Genomic DNA, 19,167 nt, shown 5'->3' with positions numbered 1-19,167 from the left:
CCGAAAAAAAGAATCTTATTGAACACAAATCTGTTAAACGGCTCAGCCAAATTGCTCCACATTCGCCATTCCTTAATTCAAAAGGACTAATCCGTTCCTCTGGCCGCATCAAGCGGTTCCTGGAAGTTGGGTTTAACGTAAAATTTCCAATCACCTTAGATGCACGTCACCTGTTTGTAAAATTGATCCTTGAATACATACATGTCAAGCATTACCATCAAATCGTTGAATACCTAAGGTAAATTGTACTGGAACACTATTCGAAAAAAACTAATATCATCTTTGCGTTCGACCAAAGATCACTGTCTGACATGCCGAGAAATCAAAATTGTAACTATGCAACCAATAATGTTTGACTTACCCAAGGAGAGACTTGCTTACCAGTCTTTTTCGTATATAACGTTCTAATATACGTAGACATTTCCGAAAAAATTCATGTAACCTAATTTTAAGTAAATATAAACACGATTTGCACGTATTTAGGTGGTTTTTGACTTAATGTATTTATGTTCTTTACATGATTGTTGGCTGATTATGAACGCATTTTGACGTCAATGACATCAGACAAAAAACCGGTAAAAGAGCCTCAAAAAAACCTTGCCGTCTGATTCACTAGTTCATTTGTACGTCTTAATGCTTATGCTGTGATGCATATGTATATTGTTTAAATTGACGGTCGAAAGAGTGTTTTGCACCTTTAATATGGAAAGACACTCACTTTTAGGCAAGCAGACTTGGAAAAATTTGTACGTATAACAATCTTGACCTTTATTGCCAGCTTTTTAATCGATTGTAATGTGGTAATTGGTCCCTTTTTTTCTTCTCCCCCGGTTAAATTAACAGTTTTGTAATGACTTTTGTGTTTTCCATATTTTGATAAATGTTTGCTCAGACAAAAGCATTCCAGATGGCAGGATCTGTGGAGAGAATAATTAGCCTTTTTTTCTCTTTGTCGAAATGGAGAACCAACCAAAATTGGTCGTAAATGTTCAGTTGAAACCATTGTTTATACTTTTCGATTTCGTAATATAAATTGTTTTTTATAATTGACCTGACTGTCTGGACTAAATCTATAGTTTAGGAACTCATATGCGTCTTCCAATTGTTTCCTGGTTTCAATTGTGACCGGTATAAGTCAAATTGTACATGGAAAGTAGTTCTATGACTGTTACATAGATGCAGGGGTTCTGAGTTGTTGAAGGTACCTCGTGGTTATCATTTGTCACGTAGGAACTCCTTTGACTCCGTTGTGCCTGAATAGAATTGGTTGGGATCTGTCCCCCACAGTAGATAATGACATAGAATATCTGTAATTGACATACTTCTACCCTTAAAATGGTGTGTTTATTCCAATTTATATTCCCACCTCTTATGTGGCTCTACAAACTTTTATCAGTAATTTAAGTTTTATGAAATTAACATTTGTTTCTCACAAGGAAGAAAACAACATATTTTTTATGAAAATATTTTTTTTTCTTGAGGAAGAAATAAGTTCATTGATGGAGCTGATAAAGTGAAATGGTGGAGGTAATAGAAGAAATTTTCAATTCAATAGACCCAAAACAAATGAAGTCGAGAAAAGAAGCCAGGACTGGCTTTCAAATAATCAAATTTTCCGGTTAATCAAATTTTTTAGTTTAATTTCAAAATGTGACTCTCTTTACATTGTAGTTTAAGGTTATTATCCTGATTTTAAGGTTATAATCCTGAAAAACTCTTGAGCACAATCCCGAAGTTTTTCATCAATTTATCAATGTGAAAAATATTTACATTCGTGCAATTTTCATTCTCCGTGAAGTTCAACTACTTTTCCGATGCAGAAATCCAACTTTTTCCAGGGTTTTCCTTCAATCAGGTTTTGAATCAACAGACTTGGTAATTGAAGGTGAAGTTTTGCAAAGAATGGCAACGGATCCCACACACTGAAATCAGCATCATGATCCAAAAATATCGAAAAAGTGTCTGAATCAGCCGAAGCCGGCTTGTAGTTTGTAAAGCCGAAAATTAATTTAAACACTTCATCGCCGAAATGCATGATGCGCTTCGTGAAATGACATTTCCCCGTTGAAAACAATTCAAGGTCATTTGCAGTAAGGTCGATTCCCAAAATGGCCGCGCCCAGTATCACTTGACCGATGTCCGTAGAGGCGAAAACTGATAACTGTGAATGTACTCTAGTGTTACATTCCACGGGATATACTTTGTCACCCATTTCAATGAAATCGAAGCATAGCTGGCAATTTTTGAGTGCAAGAAGCTTTTTAATATTTTTCCCGGGAATATTTTTACAAAAATCAGTTTTCGGCAGCAGCATATCGGGACCAGGATTGTTGCATTTTTCCACAAATTCGTAAACCCATTCTGAAATTTTTTCATTCTGTACGGCTTCAAATCTAAGTTGACTTGCGGAGCTTTCGCTGATTGTCAGCAGCTGAACTTTTCCGTCTCGAATAATGCAAGCTGCTGAGAATTCTGGTCCCCTTAGCTTTGTCTGGGCGACCCAAGGTTCACTGGGCTTTATCGGGTTTCCATCTTCGTTCAATTTTTCTAAATATAGATCAAGCGATTTTGGTTCTGCTGGAAGGGTGAACAAGTCCAGTCGATGCAAACAATCATATTGAAGGTTCTTAAGAATAAGCTCCTCAGATTTATCAGTGTGTGACAAAAGCTCATCATTCAAATTACGAGCTGTGGCTTCGGAGTCGAGCAAAACGGTTCTAGGAGCTGTAACTCCTAAATCTGTACACAGTTGGCAGAAAGTGAGTTTGTTGTCCAAGATTTCACACAACTGATGGGAAAGATGATATGGTCTGTTGAAATGTTCTAGGGCTGATGTGAGTGACTGTGATATTTGCTCACATGCTAAGGCGTCGGCTGGAGATCCTGCGGGGCGACTCACTGGAAGAAACCCCGTAACCTGCAAGAATGTTACCCCTTAATGCTGTCCGCAGGCAGAAATTTCAAGATAACGGAATGGACTGACGATTTCTTGGCGCAAAATCCATTTATTAAAGAAGATAAATTATTTAAAAAAGCTTAAAAAATAAAAATTAAAAAAATCGATTTAAGTAAGAAGCAAAATTTTTACAAACATCTTTCTAGTTTTTTCCGGGCTTGAAGGAAATGTGATTTTATCAACAATCACGGTATCATTATTAACAGGGGTTCTTGAAAAAGATCATAAACACAGATAACAATTTAACAACCGTAATTTTGAAACGTTCAGCAACTATCAAATCTGTAAACTTGCACCGCTGAAATTTGAGTTTGAAAACGAGAGTACAAAAATGAGATTTTCTTTCAGGAACCGTGCCAAAAGAATTATTTCGTGAAGAGCAACTTTTGATCGATTTTATTTGCCCAAGAGAATGAACCAAAATTTGTTGTCATTTATTGACGGATTTTTAACTCCACTCAAATAGTCACTTTTGATCTCGGTCACAGTTTAGGCTCACCCGAATAAGAAAAGCACTAATAACGATCAGGATTTTCAAATCTGGGTGCATTCGTCAACAAAAGGAAAACGAAACGTAACTGAATTCTATAAAAGTTGGATCATAAATTAGATCGACAAAATTAATATGCTAGTACTGATTTTATACGTTAGTTCCTTCCGCTACATTTAATTAACTGCATCTTAATTGTCTAAAAAACATAACAGAGAGGTTGATCACTTATATCATAATATCATAAGGAAACTTGAAATCGTAACTTAATCTAACCTGATTTCGTTCGGCTATTTTGACCAATTCGTCCGCATACTCACTGCTTTTTGTCACAGGATCAGAATAGACAACTTCAAACACATCGCAGTATCTCGAGAACCTCGCCCCATTCAAAGCGTACTTCTTTGAATCTGCCAAAATTATGCGCGATTTTTTCCCTGGCAGTACAGCCTTTATAGCTCTCATAATAGTCAACGTTTTCGAGAAATGCGCCCCAGCAATCAAAAAGGTCGGAACCGGTCTTCCAGATTTTTGACCAACCGAAATTTCTGCTTGAATTCGATGCACTAATTGTTTCAAGGATTTTCGGTCGGATTTTGTTGTAAAAATTAGCTGTAAATATTTTGAAATTGAAAATAAAATTGAGAATAGAGGCATGACTAAAGTCAGCAAAATAACATGACCGAAACATGCAAGGCGCCCGTAGTACATTTCGAAGCCGCTTTCTGAACAATTTTCTATTGACAACAGTTCACAGCTGAAACAAACAAAACCAGTAGCAGTCCCTACTTTAGCTGAGAGCCGTTTAACAATGAATGAATACAAGGAGGCTCGGTAATGTGCGTTCGCACATAATGTTCCGACCCCGCTCATCCACATTTCGGCTTAATTGTCTACCAAATGAGGATGGGATAGATGACTTTTAAAAATTCAACTATTTTTCGAAAAAAAAACTAGTATACGCATAAAAAATTGCGTCTAATTCAAATCAATCAGTTTACTAAAAAATACCGCTTTAAAAGGGAGAGGAGATTTGCCATTCTTAGGAGTACGAGACGAGACGAAAGACAAAATCAAATAACAACAACAGAGATTAATAACATCCAAAACCCGATGTCTATCTGTAGAAAAACTTAATAACAAAATCTAAATAGCGAGACAAAAGGTAAGCAAAAAACTTAACTAGTTCATTGTGCTTCATTGGAAAAGAATCGGAGCCAGTCCTTAATGAGACTCGGTTACAAGTAGACAGAAACAACAGGCGGCTAGCATAAAAATTACGCTCATAAATTTTGAAAGCAATTGGTTCCAAAGTAATGAAAACATTTAGATATGAACAGATATCTTTATATACATTTGTCCTACGATCGTTTATAACTCCATAAGATAAGACGTTTGGACGTGACATTATTGAGATTGTACTCATACGACTACAAAAAAAATAACTTACAGAAGAAAAACTTAAATCAATTTTGCGAGAATAGGCGTTGAAGCCGTTAAAACCATGATATTTTTCAAAAGAATAAAAATTGTTTGGTTGCGTGGTTTTTTAACGCCAATAAAGTTATATGTGACCTCTACCTAATTAGACTAGGTAACAAGTAAACAGGAAAAGAGCAAAGTTAAAAACAACGTTTTGTGTTTATCAAAAACAATTTATTTAAGGTTCATGAAAATGGTTCCCTATACATCGCAGTAGAAAAATATTTTTTTTAATTCCCTTAAGTGAAACCATTAAGACTTTTTTAATCTGAAAATGTCCTACGTTTACAGATAGAACTTCAAGTACAGGCACAAACAGAGATTCAAAAACAATCTTTTTTAGAAAAAAAGAGTTTTGAAGCCATTAAAACTATATTGAAATCACTTAAATCCTTAGATATGCTAAACCTTGCTTTCCGTTTACGTCAACAACGCGATATGTGACCTGTAATTCATGATACTAGGTAATAAATAGACGAGAAAAACAGGCGAATCAGAGTTGAAAAAAACATTTTTGTAAAACAATTAATTTTAAAGTCATTTGAACAATCAACAAAAAATTAAAACTGAAAACAGGTTCACAAAATCTTTCACATAAAACTATTGGGACCTATATTTTATCAGAGAACGTCATACGTTAACTAAATTAACGTCAAATACAGACAAACAACAACAAGAAAGAAATTGAAAAACTGGCGTCAAACCCGTTATAACCATAATGGATTCGCTGAAAACTTTGGAGGTAATAAGCTAGAGTTTTTCCTAACCTAAAGCCGCTAAAGCGATATGAGACCTATAGTTAACAAAAATAGGTAAATAAGAAGAAATAGACAAAAAAAGAAAAGGGAGCACGAAAAAATAAGAAATATTTAAATTTAATGAAAACAATATTTTTCCAAGTCATGAAAACCATCAGCCATCAGTTCCACTCATTAAAAAATTTCTTCTTTATTTCAACGTAAGCCATTGAGACCTGACCTTTATCAAAATATGTTATACGTATACAAAAACAAAAGTCAGATTCAGACAAAAGTTAAAAAAACTTTTTGGCAAAAAGCCGGCGTCGAAGCCGTTAACACAAAACATTAGGAAAAAAACAGTTATTTCAAATACGCCTTTTTATTTCCAAAATTTTCATATCTGAGTTGTTTTTATTAAGACTAAAAATTAAGAAGTCAAAATTTTTTTTTTGAGAACAATTGTTTTCAAAGTCATGAAGTTTCTATTGAGTATCTAATCTAAAGTTTTTTTTTATCACCACAAGGAAGTCACGGAGACCTGCCACAGAGCAGAATTTGTCATACGTTTAATAAAATATCTCCAACTACAGACAACCTCAAAGAACATTTTAGTTGTTTTGCGAGAAAGTGTTATCGATGCTCCTAAAACTATAATTATTTCACTAATACAAAAATGTCCAATTTTCGTCTCCTTTCGAGGCCAAAAAGTGTTATTTAACCTGTGATTAATCAGAGACGGTAAAAAAGGCTAAAGAACAGAAAATGAGAAATTAAATAAAATTTTTTACATTTCTTGAAAATTTATCTTTTAAGTCATGAAAACCATCCACTAACATTTAAAATCAGTAAATAGGCTCATTAATTTCTCCATCACAGGAGTCTATTTCCTTGAGAACTCTAATTAGTTAGAAAATCTCAAACACCTACAATAAGAAATGCAATTAAAGACAAAACTGAAATAATTTTCAATAAATTTTTCTAGGAAACGGTGTGGAAACCGTTTAAATCATAATCTATACCCTAGATTTTAACTAAAGTTGTGATTGTTTTTGAACACCTATAAAAGTGATTAGTGCATAATCAATAATTTGCTATTACGACAAAACCAGAAAACGAACCTGAACAAATGGGCAATTGACCAAAAATCAAGTTTTTTGGTTGTTTTTTTTGGGAAATTAGTAGTTTTGAAGACAGAAAACGATCATTCAAAACGTCCAGCCGCCAGAGATTAAATATTGATTAACCCAAGGATTAATACTATTTTTGTCAAAAATAAGCAGCATGCTGACCAAAGTAAACAAGTGAAAAACAGTGGAAAAGCTCTATTGTCCAACATTTTAAAACAAATGAGTTTAAAAGTCGCAGCGACAAGAAGCTTTCGCCTAAAAAGTTTAAGAACATTAATTGGCAATTGTTCATGAAGCCCATTGGACCTGCCAATAGTGAGCCTTCGATATGAAATGTTCTGTTCTGTGATGAACATAAAATATTCGATGTTTTTTAGCAACAAAATCAGCAACTGTTTACAATCCAGATTTTTTTTCAATTCAAAAATTACACGAACAGACCAAAACTAGACTTACTATTACACTTCGCGCAAAAAAAACATGCAATGGTTCCCACTTTAATGGATGTAGATATTTTGAAAAAAAAAATCCTATATAAAAAAAGATGCTTTTTGTGTTTTTATCGAGATATATTAGCTATAAACGGGCAACATCTCCAACCCAGAAAACTTTCCAAGAGAACGGAGAGATAATTTAGCCCTCTCATAAATTGATGCAAATGATGTCAGCTAGTTAGAGGTATTTATTTACGTTAAATTTAAGCAGAGTTGACGAAAGAAGCTTGTTTCTTGCAATGTTCGATGAAAAAAGGCTGATTTTTTAAAAATGAGTAGCAAAAATTTGAGCTAAGAATTTGATGAAAGTTTCATCGACACTCTTCTATTTTTAGAAAATAAACCAACCACAGTTTTTGAAACAATTTTAACCTATTGTAGCAAAACTAAAAAAAAGGCCGAAATTCCGAAAAATGTAAAGTCCACGAAAATCCGTCTATTATTCACAAGACTTTAAACCTCATTAACTCCCTGAAAAAAGCAAAAATAAAAATAATCGAAAAAAGAAATAAAAATAGAAAATATTTGACTGAAAGAGAAAAAATTCATTTTAGTATATAGTTCTTCACCGAACTAAAGTGGATCGGAACAATAATGACTATATTGGCTCGTTCTGCTGAAAAAATTATGAAAATCTTTTAACATCTTTTGATGAGTCGACATTCAATTGGCGTGAATAAAACGAAACAGTGCAAATTTAATTTACTGCAAATGATTTCAAACAATCAGTAAATAAATTGATGAGTAACAATTTCAATCAAAACCTTAAAAAAATGGTGAATAGGGTCTCAGTTGAATTCATCCATTTCGATTTTACCGAATGCCATTATAACCTATGCACTTTGATACTTTCGTTCAACAGTCCAACTAAAATTTAGCAGTTGCCATTACAAATATGTTTAACAACTCAACCGCCACAGCCATGCCACAGAGGCCCGTGGGTTTTCATGTAAAAACTTTCTTATCCAAACGTGGGATTAGTTTATACGCTTTTAGTATGTTTAAACATACGTGTATTAGCGACTGGCAATTTCTAGTCGGATTTTTGAACGAAAATAATAAAATGCAATAGGTATATTGGGTGAAATGGCATTGGTATAGTGGCATTGGGTATAATGGCTTTGAGTATAATGACATTGGGTATAATTGCATTGGGTAAATTGTCATGCAACCCCCAAATAGAAATAGCTCTGATGTGAATAGAATTTTCTAAAGTGTTCAAATTAAAAATTCGAAAAAATGTGAAAGCTCGTATTCAATAAGCAACTTCATCTTAAGACTTGATTTAGGCAACAGTCTCTATGTGAAAAAATGCTTCTAATCTCAAACAATCTCGAAACTGATCTGCCTATCTATCAATGGCATCAAAAAATATTTATCTTAAAGATTTTGTTCAGTCAGCCAAATTGAACAATAGAAATTGTAAAAATTTGAATTTCCAAAAACATTCAATTTTGAGATAACGTCATTTTTTACATAAACGTTTTTATCAAATTACTTGAGCGCAAAACAAATATTAGATTTAAAAATCGAATGAATAATTCCACATAGCTTCGGGTAGCTTCATAATTTTGTACTCTGATTTAAAATTGAAAAATCAAGTTTTTCATAGGAGAGACAAACGTGAAATTTGTTTTAATTGTATACGGCGCTGTCAGTTATTGTTGAAAACTTCTGTAGCTTCTGCAGTTAATATTTGTAAATTTTTTAAATAGATTGCCAGTTTTTAAAACTTTGTTTGCTGAAACCTGGATACAATTTGCGGTGATCGACTGCATTTATCAGGACATGCTTACAATATTTCAAAATAAGTTTAGTCCAAAAACAAGAAAGAAAGTCCGCAAATGAAACACTTAGCATAATCTTAAAAAAATAGTTCAACACATAAATTTCCATTTAAACGGAAATGAATGCGGTGAGCCGGGTGAATTTTTGGTAAGATTTGCGGTGAATTTTTGTACGATTTGCAATTTTTAGCGGTGAATTATTGGGTAGATCTTCTCAAGGTTGACACCAAGTTTCAGATTGTCATGCACAATGACCTGAACTAGCGACACATCCTAAGGGACTACCGATGCTTGTTGCTGAATATTGGTTTCCTTTTTCTATTAAATTTTTCCAAAAGTTAGGGTTTTCATATACCAGTTTCTATATTCACTTCCTCTGGAAAAGTGTGTTTCACGAATTGAAGTGTTTTGAGAGAGATGGAACCCATCAAATGATAAGACATAGATTATTTGAGAGCTAGGAAAAATTTATCATATTTATTTTTGTTTGCTTAAATTTCTTCAACAAAATTAACACAAGTTTTCTTTTAAGAATGATTATTTTTGCTTTAAGTTCATTTCCCACTTTTCAGTTGTTCTTCTCGAAAACTAGCGAAAAAGTTATATTTTTCACTTCGAATACGTTTCTTCTCATGTAATTTGTTCACATAAAAATGTCAGAACATGAAATTCTGAAAAGTTCTAGGACGAAAAATTACCCGCTAAAAGGTACTAAAGGGAAAAAATTAAGAATTTTTTTGTTTTTTAATAAAATTGCAGATGCAATAAATTGTATCTCACAGAATTTGGAAAATTAAATGTAAGTTCGGCATAAACGGAATTCAAAGCTATACTATAGAAACTTGCTTACTATGTATATTTGAATGTTTATGTGCACGAGTTTTGTTAAGAAGTAACCAGCAATTAAACTTTACAATGCACTTACGGTTGAAATAATGGCCAGAAGAATAAAAAGTTTCTGCTGTTTGTTCAAAAGTAAGCACGTTCTCTTGAATGAGAGTTACAGTAACAACTACGAGATGATAATATCAAGCAGATAGTTGTTTCTTCTGAAATGATGATTGTAATTATGACTGCGTGTGCTTTGATTACTTAATCTTATTAAAAAATATATTTTAAAAATTAAATCGGCTTTTTTAACCTCTCAGACATCGTATAAAATAACCGGCACCCAGTAATAAAAATGAGAGCGAATTTCTGTTTGTGGTTGTGCACTGCGTGCTTGTTCGAGTCGAAAGTATATACTTAGAGATAAGTTGCTTTAGATTCAAGTAATTAGATGTTGTTTTTGGGGCTGATCCAGAACTACCTCTCAGCACAGATTTGCAAATCTTCGCGGCCTGCTTGACAAGTATTGAAGAAAATGAGAGCTTATATAAACATGCAGCAATCATGCTAGAAGTAGAAAGCAAGTGGCGCGCCTCAGCATGCAAAATAACATCAGTTACCAATTCTTTGAGACACTTTGGCTCGGTGAAAGACCGAAAATTATTTTTTTAGTGTTTATTGACAAATTTCATGTCAATTCTATGTTCATTAAAAGCCTAGTATAGCCAGTTTCCTGATAAGTTTCGGAGAGAAAAAAAAATCTCTTTCTTCTGAGAATTAATTCCATATTTATTTCCTCGTTCGGATTTCCATACCGACCAAATTTTCCATTTGGAACGAGTCAAAACAAAATATTGATCCCGCAAGATCCTGCCAGATCCTTTTGTAGGAGGGTGTTGTTTCGAGCAAGATTCATCGGTTTGGTTGCAACAATGGCACAAAATGTAGTGATTGTATTATTACTTCTTCAGTTCTTCGAACCGGGCCGAGGTGTCAACGCTAAAAAATCTCAAAATTACGTAAGATTGGCGTTGAATGCGTTGAATTTATGTAAGATCTACGTCTGAGCGTAGATCTTACATAAATTCAACGCATTCAACGCCAATCCTACATAATTTTGCGTTGAATTTTGGCGTAGATCTTACATATTTAGCGTTGAAATTTAGCGTAGATCTTACATATTTAGCGTTAAATTTAGCGTTGATCTTACATAAATTCAACGCATTCAACGCTAATCATATAAAATTTTCCGTTGAATTTTGGCGTAGATCTTACATATTTAGCGATGAATTTAAGCGTTGATCTTACATAAATTCAACGCCTTCAACGCTAATCTTACCTAATTTTGCGTTGAATTTTGGCGTAGATCTTACATATTTAGCGTTGAATTTTAGCGTAGATCTTACATAAATTCAACGCATTCAACGCTAATCTTAGATAATTTTGCGTTGAATTTTGGCGTAGCTCTTACATATTTAGCGTTGAATTTTAGCGTTGATCTTACATAAATTCAACGCATTCAGCGCTAATCTTACATAATTTTGCGTTGAATTTTGGTGTAGATCTTGCATATTTATTTTTGAATTTCAGCGTCGATCTTTCGTAAATTCAACGCATTTAACGCTAATCTTACGTAACTTTGCATTGAATTTTGGCGTAGATCTTACATATTTAGCGTTGAATTTAGCGGTGATCTTTTATAGGGCAAAATCTCATTCAGACCGTTTTACGATTTCAGAACTTTCCAGTTTTTTTTTCAAAAAATCAAATTTTTGTCACTGTTTCGAACGCCGCACTGCAAAGGTGAGAAAGATGAGGTCAGAAAAAAAATCATTTTTAGTGCTCTTTCATAGTGCAAAAACCAATTCAGACCATGTTACGATTTCAAAGTTTTTTTTCGAAAAATTAATTTTTTTACTGTTTCGACCCCTATACTGCACAAGTGAGAAAAGTGAAGTCAGCAAAAAAATAGCCTTTGAGTGCTCTCTTACGGTGCAAAAACAATTTCAGACCATTTTAGGAAATCAATTTTTTTTCAAAACTTTTTAAAAAAATTAAAATCTTTCCCAGTACGCCTCACATGGTAAATGCGTTGAATATGCTAAGTTAAATACTACGCAAAATCAACGCAAAATTTGTAAGGTCTACTCTAAATTCAACGCAAAATATGTATGATCTACGCTTTATAAGAATTGCGGATCTTAAGGAAACCAAGGTACTGTGGCACAATGGTAGAAGAGGCGACAAGCAAACAGGAGATCAGCAGTTTGAGTCCCATACGCAACTGGAGGTTAATAGTTCACGTGGATGCTTTGATTTTCGTAAGATCAACGCTAAATTCAACGCAAAATATGTAAGATCTACGCTAAATTCAACGCTAATTATGTAAGATCTACGCTAAATTCAACGCTAAATATGTAAGATCTACGCTAAATTCAACGCTAAATATGTACGATCAGCGGCAACTAGCGTTGACAAGTTGGAAAATTCACCGCAATCTTCTCACAAAATTTTGTGTTGAATTTGTTGAAGTTTTGTCTTCAAATTCAACGCATTCAACGCAAAATTATGTAAGAAAATTGCGGTGAATTTTCCGACTTGTCAACGCTAGTTGCCGCTGATCTTACATAATTTTGGACAAATTTCTCGACCCGGGACATCGCAGAAGCCTCATATTTACAAAATTGAAAGCTGTCGTCAGCATTAAGTACACCAGAAAAACAAACCTTCACGTTTTAACAAAGCAATCAATTATAACAAAAGGTTGTAAATTTTTTTTTGAAAGATAGTGCAGAACTAATTAATCTGCTTGACAACAACAAATTGTAAAACAAACAATTTGATCAGCTAGTTTTTAATAGAAAACAATTGAAATTAGTTATCCACGAATTTGAAACCACCATTTGCCAAGTTTTTGAATTTTTTGTTAACAGCTAGCTTTTTGGAGACGGTCGTTTTCTTATATCAACAATATCTTTTGACAAAAGTTTAAGAACTTTGGTCATAAAGCCATCAAACAGGACTTTCAACACTCCACATTAAAGTCAACACATGACCGATATACTTAATGAAAATACAGATTACTTCAGTTTTTAAAGAACTTATCTTACTGTTTCCGGAAGTGCACTGAGTCAAAGCCCAAAGGAATTAAGGCCCTCGTTACCTTCCTAGATGATATGTTGGTCTATGGAACCTTCAACGAGCAGTTCAACAAAAGAGTGTTATTGGCACTCAAGAGTCAACTTCGGGAGACAAACTTAACAATTAAAGATGACAAAATCAACTAAAATCACTCCAAGACGATCTCCTCAAAATTTAAAGAAGAAATAGCACCAGATTGCAAACAATTGAATTGTTAAAACAACCTAAAGATTAAGAGCTGAAAGTTGATCAGCATCAAACAACTCAAATCTTCCACTGGGCTGTCAAACTTGTAAGGAAGAAGTTTCCTTGGTTTTGCAAAACTGATGCTACCAATGAATGACACTAGAAAAGATTTGTTCTGATAGCGATTGAAGACCATCAATTATTTGTTCACTCAAGCTGAAGAATTAGGCTTCAGTCATAATCACCAGATGTGCCAGATGGTTATTGATTTAGAGCTCAAGTAAAAACCAGGTGAATAGATGCAGTTGTTTTGCGAAGACAAGACTTTGGCGAATACGAATCAAATAACCCTCTAGTTTGCTTCTCAATAAGCATTATTTAATTCACTCCGAGGGAATTGGTAACAAAAAAATAATTAGTGGCAATTAAAAACACTGCTTAAAAACTGGAAATATATCAAAAAACGGAAATTTTTCCATCATCAATTCTCTTTTTCAAAGCTCTTTTATATTATCAACTGTTGTCTCACAAACCTAATGTGACAATTTTACTTTAATTGTGCTGCTATTTAATTAGAGTATTGAAAAACAGGTTGATATTACGCTGCTAATTTTGTGCTCAAGCAAATGTTGGACATGAACGAAGCGCTAAATAAACAACATAAGAGGCCGAATTTTGCCAGAAAAGAGCGGAGAAAGCAAGAAATGCAAGGGGGAGTATAATTTGAGAAAGGAACAGTTTTAAACGAAAATGAGGAAATGAGCCACAGTAAACTGTTTTAAAAATTGAAACAAAGACACGACAGGACAAGAAAAACCCAAAGCTTTTTATTGACCAAGCAGAAAAAACCAAATTTCGAAAATGAAAAAACTATGTTGGAAAAAATAGAAAAACGGATAAAACGCTCGAAAATGAAAAAAATAATTAAGTGCAACGTGAAAAATGAATGAGAACTTGAGGAAAGAGTTGTTTTATTTTTTTAAACGCGAGTTTTGTGCAGAATTTGCCCAGCATTCTGCTCATTTCTTGCGTTCTTTCAAAAATTTCGCGACCTGAGAGAGTAAATAATAAAATCAAAATCAAAGGTCCATTCTAAAAAAACTTTGTGAAAGTATTTGCGTTTATTGGATAAATTGATAAAAGTATCAGCTCCCACCGTTAGAAAGTAAAAGTGAACAGGTGATTAGCAAATCGTTTTTGTTTAATATTGTTAAACAGTTGTGTTTCTAGTATTTCAAATATTATAGGTCGATTAATGGTATAAGCAAAACGTAATTGCTCTGGTAGGGGATAACCCTCTAACGTCATTTTCAGCCCCTAATACTCCCATTTTCATAAATGAACAGAGTTAAAAAGGTGTGATCATGATCAACTGCTTAACTTTCAACGAACTATCTTTATAATCTTCTATTTAAAGTCAAGTAACGCAAAAGTATACTTTGACCTTTAAAATCAATATTACTCCGAAATCCTGAAACCTGTAGCTTGTACTTTGATTACTTTCATTTTCCAAATCGAATTTTATTGTCTGTATCTACAAACTGATCAACTGATAAGAATGGACGGTATCGTGAATAAAAACAATCGGTCAAATCATTGGCTGCTATGGATGGACTTCGATCGTCTTATGCAAAAATTCTGCAGAAAGATTGGAAAGTTTTAATCCTATAGTTTGACCTTGATGTTGTTCGATTATAAACAAGAATCAATGAAATGCGGCGTGAAATACTTGTGAAATCTGCAAATCATCCGATCAATGATAACGAAAGATTACTCACGCGTGATCAAAAACTATTGTCAACATTTGGTTTATCCAGTTTTAATTATTTCAGCCACTCTTTCGTCTCAAATCAGTTTCTCACTCGATCGCTCTCACATTTCAAAAATCTTCAACTTTTAGTCAAAAATCAAATTTCTCAATTTTCTTGAGCAGAAAACTTCTTGTCAGATCAAGAATTCAATCAATTTCACAGTAAATCAAGACTTAGAAACTTGATTCCACTACACCATTTAATTGCAGTTCTAATTACATTGAAAAACGTTTAAAAAAACTCATCTAAAAAATAAACATCATATATATTGTCAAACCGTTCGGCAAAAAAGGTTCTGGCGGATAATTCAATTACGTGTCCAATAAGTTAAGTGTAATTGAAAGTTCACTTCGTTCAATCGTTCCATTCAAAAAACGAGAAACATGGTTGTTGGAAGCATGCTAAACGGAAACGTAAACTCAACCAGCGGGCCTACAAAAATTGATTACTACACCATTTCTGATTTGGAAAAAGAAGCTTTCTGGGATCAGTTCCAATCATTTGTTCAATCTATTGGAAATGTTGTTCAAAGTGCTGGTGAAATCTTTGGAAGCTTGGGAAACGAGAGCCCAGAAAGGGAAATTGTTTTGAAACCCGAACAACTGCGATGGAACGGGGGGCAAAAATTTGTTGTCGTTGACAAGTCAAAACGCGCTTCAAACGATGAGGAAATACTAAAACCCGAGATTTTTGCGGTTGATGAAGTCGAGAAACTTCAAATCGCAACACAATCTGGACTTTCGGTCGTGAACAATATTCAAAATTTTGTCGCAAAGCTATTCTCTGAAAAAGAGGTGTTCAACTTTCTCTCGTTGATGTCGATGATTGATCCGTTTTCGGAGCAATTCTGCGAGATTGTCGTGACCCGAGATTCGATCAATGATGAACCTTCACGAGGTCTGGACTTGGTCGCTCAATTGAAAAAATTGAAGTATTTTCTAAACCTTCCGATTGGTCAGGTTCTGCAGCTACTTTCACAGCTGTCGACACAAGCAGTTTTCTGCGAGTCCAAAATCTTCGAAAGCAACTCAAACGTTAACTGGATTTTCAACTTGGCGAGTTTGGTCCATGAGCTTTATAAAAGTGAATTAGAGTTGATCCAAACTTTGATGAAAAGCCAGTTCAAAATTTGGGCAGCGGAACAAGCTGGACAAGGATTTGAGCAGTACAAAAAATTGGAGTTCAAACTAGAGAAGGCTGACCCGCATTCAATTTTTCCGACTTCAATTTACAGACGTTGTGATGGACGTACATTTGCTTCATCTGACGCCCAGACAATTGAAGCCGTGATGGACACAGTTTTAACAACTACCATTAAGATCACTCGAAACGTTTTAGACCCGAAAACGAACCATATTCTTGCCGACGTGTACCGACCCCTGGGTCGAGTAGTTGTAATCGTTGACGACAAAGTTGACGAACTCGGCTACTCCGATCAAATCCGCGACTACTTTTCTTACTTCGACATTGACGCAACTTTGCTAGTTTTCGGAGGCAATGAAATAGACAAAGATATGTCAACTGTTGAAAACATGCTCGTAGCTCTCAAGAAAAATAACGTCAGTAGAAACTGTCCAGTTTTAGTGGTCGGTGGTGGCGTAATTTCGGACACTGCTGGTCTGGCCTGCTCCTTGTACCACCGCAATACTCCTTATGTCATGCTTGCAACATCAATAGTCTCAGGAATCGATGCAGGTCCGAGCCCTAGAACTTGCTGCGACGGATTTGGTTACAAAAACCTTTATGGAGCCTACCACCCTCCAGTTTTGACCCTAACGGATCGAATGTTTTGGAAAAGTCTCAAAACTGGTTGGGTACGTCATGGAATTGCTGAAATAGTCAAAATGGCCTGTGTCAAAGACGTCAGGGCGTTCGAGTTGCTAGAAAAATCCGGAAATTTGCTGGTCAAGACCAAGTTTGGAACTGAAATGACCTCAAGCGAGTACACAAAGTCAAAACTGGAGGCTGAGCTCGAAAAACGAGGATTCATTGATGAGCAGGATTTCCAAGACACTTGTGACGAAATCGTTGGAAGGGCCATGGAGGGCTACGTCCGGTCCGAGTACGGCAACTTGTGGGAAACCCACCAGGCCAGACCTCATGCGTATGGTCACACTTGGTCACCAGGGTACGAACTGCCAGCTGGAATGCTGCATGGTCATGCAGTTGCATCTTGCATGGGTTTCGGTGCATTCATGGCCAGACATCACGATGAATGTCAGGAAATTGAAGGTGTAGAACAACCATGGCTAACTGAAGAAGCTATGATGAGAATCCTTAATCTAATCAACGAGCTTGAGTTGACACTATACCACCCAATCATGGACAAAGTTGACATCATTTGGGCTTCCCAGTTGAAAATGACAGCCAAGCGGGGAGGTAACTTAGCTGCCCCAGTTCCCAAAGGAGAAATCGGAAAATGTGGTTACATCAAAACTTTGACTGAAAAAGGACTGCACGATTCCCTCAGAGCTTACAAGGAGTTCATCACGGGAGTTGACATTGATAACAAACCTCGATTCGCAAGAAACGGATTCGGTGTCGATATGCATTGCCACGACGTTGGACTACAAGACCCTAGCACCGTTATAAAACCCGGAGACTTACAAATCGGGGGTCACAAGAAAAACGGCAAGGGTCCCGCAGAACCTAGAAAGTCTTCAAACTCCGAGGAATCCGATAGTGGCAATAATGACAATGAAAACAACAAATCGTCTGCGCAACCCGAATCTTATCAAGAATGGATATCACAAATGCAAACCAAAAGACATAAGAACACAACCAAAGCTATTAACGAGCAATTCGAGTCCGGTTCAGAGTACAACCCGGCCTACCTCGAGGAAAACACACCACCACCATTCCCGCATTTCCACCTGTTCGCCGATGACACGGCTGAAAAGTACGCTTTAAAACAGACCACAATTTGCTCAGACAACCTTAAAATTGCAGCTCAAATTACGGACAAAGAAGCTCTCTTTTTGCCTTGCATGGTCGGATCTTTAGAGTCCCAGTTCCTCAAAATGATCACAAGCATGTCAAACTCCAAACGAGTTCTGGACGTTGGAACCTTCACCGGAATGAGCGCCATTTCATTCGCTGAAGCTGGCGCCGATGTTGTAACTCTGGAATTCGACAAGAAAATCGCAAAAGTTGCGCAGACAATTTTTGACAAAATTGACAAAACTGTCGGAAAACGAATAAACTTACAAGTTGGCAGTGCAAGTCACATAATGCGACAAATGGCATCGAAAGGTGAAAAATTTGACCTTATCTTCCTTGACGCAGACAAAGATAACTACGAAACATATTACGACATTGCAATGGATGGCGGACTCCTTTCCGAACGCGGTTCGATCCTCGCTGACAACTCTGCTTGTGCTTTACTTTACGACGAAAACGATGAGCGGCGAAATGCACTTCATCGTTTCAATCGAAGAGTTGCTAGAGATGATCGAGTTGAACAAGTTTTGTTGACAATCAGAGAAGGAGTCACAATTATCAGACGAAAAGAAGATATGGTCATAAGAGATAGTGCAGAAACTGATATCAAAACTGAAACTGAAACTGAAAATGTAGAGTACCTTGAAACCATAGCAAGTTGAAATTGAACATTAAAAACTTTTCGAAATTATATTTTAATTCATAAACTTCAAACTAACATAAAAATTTGTTCAAACTTAAAGCAGTACGTATTTTAAAAGTAAATCTATTTTTGTAAGTTGACTGTTACGAAATATATGCGTCCATTAGACATTAGATTTATTTATAGATTTGCACTAATATAATTGCTTAGTTTACAGAATACATTTTCTAACTACCTCTCTTTTATTAATAATAATAACCTCTCTTTTCAATCCAATCCTCTCCCGTTGAATGAAGTTGTGATGTTTCTAATATCATGGGAGTACAGACTAAAAGGTTCGCCGAGAAGAAAAACGATAACCTCCATTTTCATCACCCATTCAATTATCGGATAAGTATCAAAATGTAAATCGTAAAAAGCTGTTGGAGCTGAGCTTAAGGAATAACAAGATTGCGTAGTTGGGGAAAATAGAAACAAAACACTTTCTGATGTCTTAGTCATTTAATAGTTATAGTTATAGTACTAGTTCTAGTTACAGTTTG

The 19,167-nt window shown here is 35.1% G+C and overlaps 2 protein-coding genes across 2 annotated transcripts; one reads left to right on the top strand and one right to left on the bottom strand.

Moving 5' to 3' along the window:
- Positions 1 to 1,528: 1,528 nt before the first annotated feature.
- LOC142338059 (uncharacterized) lies at positions 1,529 to 10,470 on the bottom strand. Its single transcript, XM_075387692.1, has 4 exons — positions 10,386 to 10,470; positions 10,002 to 10,064; positions 3,723 to 3,856; positions 1,529 to 2,917 (listed from the first exon to the last, which is right to left on the bottom strand). The coding sequence occupies exons 1-4, from the start codon at positions 10,468 to 10,470 to the stop codon at positions 1,784 to 1,786; spliced, it is 1,416 nt and encodes a 471-aa protein (XP_075243807.1). The 3' UTR covers positions 1,529 to 1,783.
- Positions 10,471 to 14,967: 4,497 nt separating this feature from the next.
- On the top strand, positions 14,968 to 18,860 carry LOC142337636 (uncharacterized). Its single transcript, XM_075387015.1, has one exon. It carries the CDS (start codon positions 15,426 to 15,428, stop codon positions 18,642 to 18,644), a length of 3,219 nt encoding a protein of 1,072 aa, XP_075243130.1. The 5' UTR covers positions 14,968 to 15,425; the 3' UTR covers positions 18,645 to 18,860.
- Positions 18,861 to 19,167: the final 307 nt, after the last annotated feature.

Source organism: Convolutriloba macropyga, chromosome 4 (assembly GCF_964194025.1).
Source record: "Convolutriloba macropyga chromosome 4, txConMacr16.3, whole genome shotgun sequence".
NCBI lineage: Eukaryota > Metazoa > Xenacoelomorpha > Acoela > Convolutidae > Convolutriloba > Convolutriloba macropyga.
This window is presented reverse-complemented; position numbering and strand designations above follow the sequence as displayed.